Here is an 11,940-nt window from a genome sequence, read left to right as displayed (position 1 = left end):
ATGACAATATGCGGAAGTAAAAACTTGAACACGTACATTGTAGAGCAAAATTATTCTAAAAATAACAGAACGTTTTGTGAAACAGGTAAGAGTATCATTCAGATGTAGTAATGTGAATGATTTCATTTTGTTTTCGCTATTGTCAAATTTATTTTTTAAAGTAGAAAACATTTTCAATCAAGGAGGAAGTTAACTTTATGAATTTAATAAAATTAATGACGATTTCCATCATCACAAATTAATGATTTTAACTTGTACATTACAAGGTGTATATAACACTACTTCATATTTCACAGATTTGAAGAAAAAATGGAAGTGAATGTAGACATCCTTCATATGTGTTGTTTTCTTTTGCTATCCGTATTCAAATCGTCGTTAGGAGCAGTAACTTACTGTGGCAATGGAATGTGTTTGTGTGACGATAAAACTCATAAAGCAGTTTGCCAGTCTGCACCTGAAGGACAAAAACTTTTGTTTTTTCCTAAACTTCCATATAACATAGAAGATGTTACTGTTCGCTATTTCAAATGTGAAAAGATTTTTGTACGCAACCTACAGAACTTTACAGTTCTCCCTTTAACTAAACTATGCTTTGACAGTTTAGATATGCAATTTATGCAAACTGGACTTTTCCGAAATCTCCGGAATTTAAAAGAAGTGGAAATATCTCATAACAGAAAACTTCCTTCCAAAACTTTAAGAGATGCGTTCCTTAATATTTCATCCTCTTTACAGATTCTTAATCTTACTTCAAACAGATGGAATTACATTGTACCTGATTTCTTCAAATATGTTTCCCATACTAACTTGAGTACGGTAGTACTAGCAGGTAATCAACTGCGGAATTTAACAGCAGACATTTTTCAGGATCTTAAACTGACAGCATTAGATTTTTCGTCGTCCAGTTTTAAAGATATGAATTTTTTTTGCGAAGGGAAAATAAAACAACTCCCTTATTTGGAGCGCCTAAGGCTACAATCAACAAAATTGAGATTTATTACGTCATCTATATTTCATTGCCTTCCAAAGCTTAAAATTTTGAATGTAGTAGGTACAAGACTCGGTGGTTTTCCTGAACTTTGCCTCGGTCCTCGGAGTAGTGATAATAAACTGGAATCCTTGTTCTTAGACAATACTGGTATAGCGGGAGAAATTCCAAACAAACTATTCACGTGTTTAGAAAAGCTCAAAGTATTATATCTAAGCAAAAATAAAATAACCCATGTTCCTAACTTCTGCAATTCATTCGGAAAAAGCAGTGTTCCAAATTTAGAAGAACTGCATCTGCAATTCACGTCTATCTCAAAATTACAAAATAAATCATTGATATGTCTGTCATCCCTTAGAGTCTTAGACTTGGGAAATAATCTTTTGAGGGATATTCCCGTGTTTTGTGGAGTAAAACGTCAAAGTTTAACACCTAATCTAACAGAACTTTATCTTCTAAATACAAGTATAATCACTTTACAGGGATATCGTTTCCAATGCTTACCAAGATTGCAAATATTGGACCTTCGTTTCAACTACTTTGCCGAAATTCCATTATTTTGCAACAAAGTAAAGGACAGCATTCATCCAAAGTTAAAAGAACTGTATTTGTCACATTCAAAAATTAAATACATTTTTAATAACAGTTTTAGTTGCCTTCCATCGCTGACAAAATTAGATTTAAGTTTTACGGAATTACATGTACTCAGTGACAATATTTTCAGCCCATTAAAGTCTATCCAATGGCTGCAAATAGGGAATGTTCGGAGTCTGAAAAAGATTTTTAATTCTGCATTTAATATATCTAGCCTTCACACCCTGAAGTTTGTGAGCAATGATTTCAATTTTGAAGATACTTCAAAATATGATCCGGAAAAATTGTTTGCATTGTGCAAAAATATCACTATCTTGGATCTTCGTGGAAATCATTTTCCTACCGGACCAATTGGTCATTTACTACTTAAACCGTTGCAAAGATTAGAAGAATTGTCCCTTCAAGAAAATAGAATGGACACAATTCACGTGGACACATTTAAATCATTGACGACATTGAAAACACTTTCCTTGACCCAGAATAAACTTAGTGGTTGGAATGTTTCTGTTTTCAAAAACCTCTCAAATCTCGTTAGCTTGAGACTAGATAATAATAGGATTTCTACTTTAAACAAAACATCTATACCGCCAGACATCCTGAATAATCTCCAGACCCTTACTCTTGCCTACAACCCCTTTGATTGTGGATGTGATTTGATTTGGTTTAAGAACTGGTGCCAAGAAACAAATGTGACACTTTTGAATTTTCCGGACAGGTATGCTTGTACGACGCCTCCCAAGATGCTTCGGAAGCCGATACTGACTCTAAGTCTTACCCCAGAAGACTGCAAAGAGAAAAACCCATGGATTGTTATCGTTATATCAACTTCAGCATCGGCGATTTTTCTTATTATTGTTTCCATTATGATTTCCGTGAATTTGCCAACTATCAAAAATGTTATATACTATTACCGTTTAAAAAGTAGGGGATATGTTAGACTTCTAAATGAGCAAGAATTCAAATATGATGCATATGTTGTATATTGTGAAGCAGATGAGAAATGGGTTTTGCGAAAGCTTGTTCCACAGTTGGAAGCCAGAGAAATAAGATTGTGCATTCCTGATCGAGAATTCGTAGTTGGTGCAGAGAGATGCAGCGAAATAGAAGATGCTTTCAAGGAGAGTAAGAAAATATTAGTGGTGTTATCAAATGAATTTGTGAAGAATGAATGGTGCCTTTGGCAAAACAATCTTGTGGAAGAAAGAATAAGACAGCGTGGAGAATCTACTGTCGTGTTTTTGTTATTTAAAACCATCAATAGCAAAAACATGATTTCGTCTGTGCACAGAACTCTTAAAAAAAGATCAGTTATAACTTGGAATGAAGGTAGCGCCTTGGAATCAATGTTTTGGAAGGTGGTTTTACTAGCATTAGAAGCACCATTTGGCGAACCACCCTTGTCTGTACTCGAGGAATAGACGAACTTTGTGTTTGAATTTGATATTTTGTAAATTCAAAACTAGCTTATACATGTAATCTCTTCATGTAAGAACAAAACAAAAAATGTTTGTTGTATTCTTTTCAGCACTTTTGGATTTTACGTGTACTAATAAACAGGTACTTTTATGTACACTTCCCAATCTCATTAATAGCAAAAAAAAAAAAATTTTTTTATTAAATAAACATTACTTCACAAGGTGAAATTTGATTTTATTAAGTGATACATCGGTATGATGACTATGCTATTGCAGATACTTTAAATTTCTTAATGTTAAGATTTTAATAAATATCCGAAGTGTAGGGTAAGTTGGTATATCATAATTGAAACTTAGGGTATAAGAGATGTCCAAAGATATAATAACTGCACTGCACAGTTAAAAAAAAATTCAGTTTTCAAAGTCTTAAGTGTAGTACCTTTACGGGATGATGTTTGGCTTGGATCAAATCAGAAAGATTGAACTGAATATTGATCTTCAGCAAAACTTAATTAGTTTGATTGACCGCTACAGAGGTTCATGAGTGTGACCGTTTGATATGTTTCATCCCCTATGACACGTGATCCCATCTTGAATGTTTTTTCGGGTCCGTGTTTGCTTTGCTAATAATTCGTATAGTTTTATTTGACTCTTAGGCATGGTTACTGATTGTATTCTTTACATTTCAGTTGTACATAACATTCCTTTTCTGTGAATTGAAAGAGTAAATAGATCAAGATCGTGAATGTATAAGTTATTATGAGGATTATTTTCCACAGACATCCCACTTCCAAAAAAAAAATGATGCAACAAATACACGAAATATTGCAATTATAGAGAAAAAGCAAGATCCTTAACAAGTAAGCAAATATGGCTCAATGATTCAGTAACTAGATCTGTTATCTATTTCCGTCTACAATGATCAAATCTGGAATATGGGGATGATAGAAATTTTTCTGAGGGACTGACTTACCCCGTGACTTACCCCATGACTTACCCCATGACATACCCATGGAAACAATTACACATAGCGTGTGACATTCAAACACTTCCATTAGTATTTCACAATTTTGGAACAGATGTTACCTTTATGCTGTCCTTTTTGACAAATAATTATATTATTGTTTGTTTAAAATCCTGTTTTTTTTTTTGCTTGCAGGGGAAAAGTCTTATCAAATCATATATTAGTAATTGCCAAAAGGAGTTTAAATTTTAATTATTTTCATGCATGTGTTACGCAAGTACTTCATCAAACGCATTGCTTCTTTACATAAACTGTACCAAATTATCTGTTGAAATCACAATCCCCTGAAAGTTGATAGCTCATGGAATCATTAAAACACCAAGGTATGAACATTTCAAGAATTAAACTTGAACATCATTTAGATTGTTTGCTAAAATCCATAGTTACATTCTAATATTTTTCGTTCTTTTTTCTTTCTTTGGTATTTTAATAAAGAATTTCAAAATAGTTTGTTTTTGCCTGTATTTGTTTTAAATTATAGTAAGTTAGTTATAATCTGTTTAACTTTTTATCTTACACTGTTTCTAGTACATTTTTTTCCTGTTTATTAGATGAAATTATTCAAGATAATGGTTATGCTTATGCTGATTCTTGCCTTCAATATGATGGGTGTATATAATGTCACAATGATAGAAGAAAGAAGAGCCGGTGTAAAGACGAATAATGACCCCAGTAGAATTATGACCGGGGGTGATTCTTCGACGTCGAAAAATGACTCCAGGTCATTATTCGACGTAGAAAAATGACCCCCGGTCATTATTCGACGTAGAAAAATGACTTTTTCGCCCGTAGAAAAAGTGGCATCACCCTTAAAATCTGCATACCCTACGTGAAGAAAAATGACCCCCGTAGAGTAATGATCCCTGGCAGATTTGATCAGAAACATATTTTTTTGGATTAAAAAAAAATTAAGAAATAATGAATCAAGAGAGTCATGGATCAAAATGCTCACATGAGGTAAATTGAAGATATAGCGATGATCTGTTGTTCTCATTTAATCTTTCAAATGTCTTTTATGGTGAATTGACAATGTACATGTACCTTATGTGGAAATGCTTTCATTCTGATTGACTTATGTATCATTGTTTAAAAAAAACAAACTTTTTTTTAATTTTCGCTTATACTATCCAGAGTCCAGAGAGAGAGAGAGAGAGAGAGAGAGAGAGAGAGAGAGAGAGATGTTTACAATGTCTATCTACCGGTTTATTTATTAAGTAGCGTCCGAATGCCTCTTTAAGCCAATGATTTAAATAGTGTACATACATGTAATTTTCGGACATGTAGCAAAAGTGCCTTACAATTTTTAAAATAAGAAGAATTACTTTTTTAGAGACTTCTAAAGTAACCGTCGTCACGGTAGCTCAGTCGGTAAAGCGCTCGCCGTGAGTTCGAATCTCGGCCGCGACTGACCTGAGTCGAAAAAAAAATAGGTAGCAACTGTTCCTTCGCCAGGCGCTCAGCACTTTGAAGTGAAAGTTGCGGGTCCTTTGGATGAGACCTTAAAAACCGAGGCCCCGTGTCACGGCAGGCGTTAGCACGATAAAGATTCCTCACTGCTCAATGGCCCTGAGTAACGAGTAAAGGTCTAAATTTGAAGCCCTTCACCGGTATAAGGTGACGTCTCTATATGAGCGAAAAATTCTCAAATCGGACGTAAAACAACATACTATCAATCAATCTAAAGTCAACCCGTTTGTTAATTGGCCATAAACGTCTATAATCAGTAAAATATCGAAATATGAAACAAATGATAAAAAGGATCAAGACTAGAATGTATTCTATTGCAAGCAGTAGTATGAGGGACCGTTTGGTATTTACTGCCATTAAGTGATATCACCTATTCGAATGTGTGATATCACCCTTTTAGCTTTTGAATTTGTGATATCCCCTTCTTGAATAGGTGATACCACCTATTCAAATTAAGTATGAAATAACAACTGCTCCCAAGACTAAAGTGCATTCATTTACTCTATACAGGAATTTCAGTCTCTTTTCATTTAGATAATTGTAAGTTTGTAACAGAGAGAAAGTAATAAATATAGCAAAAGCTGACTGCAAGTGAAATTTATATAACTTCACAGGAATTGAAAACAAATGGCGTTTTAAATGCCTTGGACTATAACGCGGGGGAAAAGGGCAGCCCGAATTTGCTTATGGTCAATACAAATCTAGTTTTTCATATGCAAACATGTTATTTTATGGTCTTTTTTTTTTTTTACATACATTGTAACTTAAAAACAGTGTCCCCTCTCCTCTTTGTGCCAAATAAATGATCTTACAGAGAATCTACAGTTTATTTGATCAATGCAATGCCGGCATACTAGAGGGTGTTTCTCAAATTAAGTGCAGTAAGTCCATAGAAACTTTATTATCTTTTTGTAAAAGTTTGTGCAAGAGCAATGAAATCAATTTCATCAATTTTGAATCACTGCTTAGGAAATAAAACTGCTCTTTGAAGGCGTTTTGAATGTTCATCCTTTACTTTGCATTGAAGCTAGATTGTCTTGTTTTTCGCATTCGTTTTTAATGTTATAAAAAACTCAAATAGGTCATATAACTAATTCAAATTCGTGATATAACCACGCAGTACAGTTAAGGCTACACATGAAGATAATATGGTAATGAGGTCATAATGAGGTTGACGTCATGACAATTGCTCCGCCTTGAAAGATCCATATAAGGAAATAGAGCTCAAAAAAGCTATTTAATGATGATTGCGAGAATTTGTAATGAATGTCTGTATTTTCAGGTTTAAATAAATAAACATTAGTGATTTTCTCTTATATAGTAACAACACGTCTTCGAAATAATTCTCTTTTTATTGTGTCGTTTGGCTGCATTCGGCTTCAGCCAAGCGCTTGCACTCGGTGACACGGAATGTTGTTTACATCTAAAAACGTGGCGAACAGCGGCTGAGATATGCAGTGGTTAAATGCAACAATCAGGCAATCTTTAAAGAGAATAGGGATAAAATAAGAGATCTGGGCCTTCTTTATCTTTTTGATGAGAAGATGATGACGTTATTTCGGGAAATCATGGAAAACTGAGATGATCCGCACTACCTCCCTAGGTCTCTTTCTGTTCATTAAGGTGTGTATGCATAGGTATTAACATGTAGACATTCTATTCTTTACATCGATGTCAAATAACCATGAACATGTACAATTAGATGTATTATTACAGTCCGTCACAAACTTCAATGCAGTGCCTTGTGTGTATGCCCCCCCCCACCCCCCCCCCACCCCCAATACACAAAAACACACACATTATGAAAGTTGCACACTTTTATACATGCAATGATGTTGTCCTTTGGCATACATGTACAAACATGTAACATAATATAAGCACAGCACGTCATGATATCAAATAGTATAATTTAGATGCAGTCACACTTACAATGTATTTGTGAAGTCAAACTGCACAGTGTACAAAATGTATATGCACTGTACATACACGAGCATAAGACCCTATAAATTTTAATTTATACCTCTGGCAATCAAAAATATGTGAATTTTAAGATTTCAGTTTTTACCAGTGCTTCATATTTAAATTCATCGTAGAACTTTTACTATCTGTATCACTAGGCTGTAAATTTGTAGAATTTCTACATTAATGAAGATAGAATGTTTGAATTTTCATTTGTCTGACTACATGTACATTAAGTCAGTCTTATATGTATTTATGTACTGTTTATATGTATAATTCTTTTGTCATTGTAGCTGTCACAGAACTGGTTAAAACTGGCATTTACATCGGCTAGAACTATCAAAATAGATGCATCAATTTCTCCACTGGGTATGATCACACTAAAGCATTTCACATTAATTTTATAATATGCCAGTGTTATTTTTTTTTTAAATGTTGTATAGGTGAAAGAATTAAATGTTACCTCTAGTATATTGATTTTTTTACTTAAATTAAGTATAGCTACCAATTCTACTTTTGCAAATGTCATAGGTTTTAATTTCCCAGAAAAGTTTTGTATCAAAAGTTTATTTCTATTTATTTTATGAATTTCAGAAAATATAGTATAGCAGGCAGCAAGTGTTTCCACCAATAAAATAAAAAGGTATGCTCCATATAAGCTATAAACCATACATATTCCTAGCAAGATTATTGAAATGTTTTGATAATAAAAACAGAAGAGTCATGAATATGTTTTCCATATTACTCAATGCATTGTTTTGAGTATCACTTTTTTAAAACACCAATGAACTTTCCATAATGGTATTTCATTTTGTTTTCAGAATTGATTTCATCCAGAAGAACTGTTTGAACTGTGGACTATTTTTTGCACCTGCTCAGAAATTCCTTCACAGCCTGCCTTTGAATTTGAAAAGCTGTTTTTAATTAAATAAATTTTCTAGATAAATAATACTTTGCATTTTTAACAGTACAATGGTGTGAAAGTTTGAAGGCTGTTAAGTGAGCGTCTCAGAGAAAACCATGCAAAATGACAAAAATGGTCCACAAGCTTACATCTCAGATATTTTAAAACTGGTATAAAACTGGAAGAACCTCCCATGAAAGTCCAAATTTTGAATTCAATTGCCCCTCAATGTTGTTCTATTTTTAGCTTTGACCTACTTTAAGTATTGGCCCAAGTATCCTTTGAAAATTGTAAAAAAAAAATACCAAAAATGATACATTTTGAGTACCAAATTACAAAAATAAGAGAACAATTCATACATACTTTTTACTCATATATAAGTTATCTATGTCTTATATTTTCAGTAAAACAAAGTTGAATTGATAGTACTGCTTTTATAAAGATCAGGCAGAATTTAGAAAACTGGTATATCGATACCACTGCCAGATATTAAAGAAAATGCTAACTTTGAGTAAGGTATAAATATACCTGTAAACGCTTGCATCTTGTCTATTTCACATGATTATAGAAGTAGAAGAACTAAATGGAAACTGAAAGAAAATCCATCTTTGGACTCTCAAAGTTTACTGCACAATTGATAAAAATTGATATATATATATATATATATATGAAATGACATATTTTAGGTCATTCTTGAATTTATTCATATTTTAGACATCGAGACCTTAAAATGCTTTTTAAATTTTGAATTGATTTTAAAAATATATTTTCTGGTCATAAATACTTGTTAGATCAATATCTTCCATGTCTAAATCCTGTAGATAAGTTTTGTTTCTATGAAAAATTATTTATAAGATTTACCTCCCCTTAAATGCAATCTCCAGGCAGAGGAGGTAGAAAAGAGAAGAGAAGTAATGGAGGTCAAAACATGATTTATCAGAATGAACTTGATGCAACTTTTTTGATCTATGTGGTCTGATCTTTTTAATCAAAATGACTTCCAAGATTTTTCTGATTAATTTGATATATTTATAAATGGAAATGGATGTTCATTTACAAGCACTGCCAACCAAATGCCCTGCTGTGTGTGACTTTCATAATGGAGAATCTGATTGTAATTTTGCAAACACTTTTTATGTTTATGAATGTGACATATATATCTTGAGTCATCTATATTCTCTACAAAGTGCGGAAATAATAGACAAGCATGTGTATGATGCTCACGTATGTCCTGAGTATATATTAATATTATATCGAAGTGGGTATTTCACGGTTGATAAAACCGTTCTTTCAATGAGAATATGTATAAAGCACCGTGAAGAGTTGGGGGCACGATGGAAAAGACCCAAGAGAACCTGTTTCTATCCTGGTCATCAGGGAAACATGAAAGCAGACAGAGGAGCCAGTCCAACAATTTGTAAAGAACTGTGGTTAAATACAAGACAAATATTACCAGTAGTTTCAGGTTGGTTATAATTATCATGAACCTAGTTAGTAGTTATCATATTTTCAATAAAATGATTATAAAAAAGTTGCATTGAATTATGTGTATGAAAGAAATATTTATTCCAGTAGAATAAATTTAGATAATAAATTCAAGTTAAGTTTAAAGAGCATATGTATACATGGAGTAATCTGAGAAATGCAAACTGATCACTGATCACAAGTAGTAAGACTTACATGGTTTGTTAGGATCTTATTTGAAAATTACACAAACTATCATAATTTAAAAAAAAAAAAATGAAAAAAGGAGGGGGGGGGGGGGTCATTTAGGCCTATTATTGGAAATCAGCATTTAATTTTGTTTGTAACCTAAATTAAGGCATTCACAGAAAACTACAGAAAAAAAATTATTATATCTCAAAACAGTTAAAGTACACCAGGTGATCACTATTATTTATTATTTATAATTTGTTTATTTACTCAATATATTATTAAGGAAATTTAAAGAAAATGAATTCGATAATGATGTGTATATGCCATAAATAAGTTCTATTACAATGTACTTGTACTTTGACAAAATTTGCATTATTTATTTCAATTACTTGTCTTGTAGCAATTTGCAAGAGGTGCTCAATGGAGCATAAGAAGAATGTTTCTCCCTCTTACAATGTACAGTTTGTGGAAGAACTTGGTAATTATAATATTTGTTAATTATACATTAGCTAGCTAGTATGCAAAAGGATACATTAAGCAATTTTCAGATTCAAAATGTTGACATTTTGAGGAAAAAATTGAGAATGAGCAAGGACTTTGCAACATGCTTAATAATTTTATTACATATAAGACAAAATCCCTTGTTAGGTTAAAAGTACTTGTACATTTGTTGAAAAACTCATGAAATTCTGAAACTAAAGTGCTGCATGTAATATATCTTATGCAATAGTCCATTCTAGTTTAGTGCATTATTGCACATGCAACTTGTGCCATCCCTGACAAATTTAATTTTTATATCAAAAAAAGAAGTATTTGTTTAGAAGATCACATTATTTTACTTTCAGATTGGTGTGAACAAATTTGTAGGACTTGCCATAGAGACTTGAAAAGAGCTTTAGAAAGCAATCATGGATTGAAAGGAACTAAAGCTTGTGTTGTCTCCATTGACAATGCAGAGGAACCAAAAATAAAATCCAAAATCCCCCAGATTAGCCTTCTGAACTACTTCATATTTAATGTGGATTCAGTAATTATGAGAAAGGCATACCAGGTTGGTTGTGGAAGGCTCATCGAAACAAATTTCTTGAAATATCAACATCTTCATGTTAGAGAAATGATGGTTTTCCAGGTTAATGTTATGATTACAAATCTATATAATAAATATACAATCACTTTTTTGTATGGATAAACAAATTTTTTTTAAATAGTTGTTTTTGTTTTAAATTCTACAATATACAGTAGAATTTCTATTATTTTAGCTAAATATTACTAATGCATTATGGATTTTTCTGGTATAGGTTTTAGAAGAATTTCCGTCCCATGCAGTTGATACTGGACAAGTTTGTATGAGAAAAAGAAACTCTAACAACAGAAATGAAGCTGTCAGTGTGCAGGACCAGGATCAGAGACAACTGTTTGATGAATTGTATTCATGTCCAGATCCCTCTTGTCAGAAACAGTATGTAAGGTCTGCCAATCTCGAGAAACATCTCGCTCTGGGAAACCACCTTTACAGAAAAGCAGAGGAAACTGCGATTGATTATGGCAAAAAAATCTGAAAATGTGTTAAATGTTGTAAATACGTAATTTTGTGTATCCATGGCAACCTATTTGATAAACATGTAGGTGTGAAAAGTTTATTTTCTGCAATTTTATTCTAATTGTTAAAGATATTTCTAAAGATACAAGTTACAATTCCAGCATTTCATGAAATGCACTTAGCATATGAATATATTAGCATATAATTATGTATTTCTAATAAATTTAAACACTTGATATTTTGCTTTGTTTGGTAACCATGGTAAACATTTTTATGGTAGCTTACATGCTATGTTAGTATAACATGTTCTTTTGTGTCTATTTCATAACACAAATAGTCCTTTTTAGTCATATTATATATGTATTAGCAAAAGTAAAGATTTGAAGATTATCG

The 11,940-nt window shown here is 32.4% G+C and overlaps 2 protein-coding genes across 2 annotated transcripts; both read left to right on the top strand.

Moving 5' to 3' along the window:
- LOC133178617 (toll-like receptor 7) lies at positions 1 to 3,000 on the top strand. Its single transcript, XM_061313348.1, has 3 exons — positions 1 to 85; positions 1,130 to 1,398; positions 2,062 to 3,000. Exons 1-3 carry the CDS (start codon positions 1 to 3, stop codon positions 2,998 to 3,000), a joined length of 1,293 nt encoding a protein of 430 aa, XP_061169332.1.
- A 6,386-nt stretch (positions 3,001 to 9,386) lies between these two features.
- On the top strand, positions 9,387 to 11,566 carry LOC133178616 (uncharacterized). Its single transcript, XM_061313347.1, has 4 exons — positions 9,387 to 9,816; positions 10,408 to 10,485; positions 10,853 to 11,058; positions 11,306 to 11,566. The coding sequence occupies exons 1-4, from the start codon at positions 9,387 to 9,389 to the stop codon at positions 11,564 to 11,566; spliced, it is 975 nt and encodes a 324-aa protein (XP_061169331.1).
- Positions 11,567 to 11,940: the final 374 nt, after the last annotated feature.

Source organism: Saccostrea echinata, unplaced genomic scaffold (assembly GCF_033153115.1).
Source record: "Saccostrea echinata isolate AGI-Se365-2 ecotype Australia unplaced genomic scaffold, CSIRO_AGI_Sech_v1 ptg000003l, whole genome shotgun sequence".
In the NCBI taxonomy this organism is placed as follows: domain Eukaryota; kingdom Metazoa; phylum Mollusca; class Bivalvia; order Ostreida; family Ostreidae; genus Saccostrea; species Saccostrea echinata.
The sequence above is the reverse complement of the archived record's forward strand: the minus strand, read 5'-3'. Positions and strand labels throughout refer to the sequence as shown.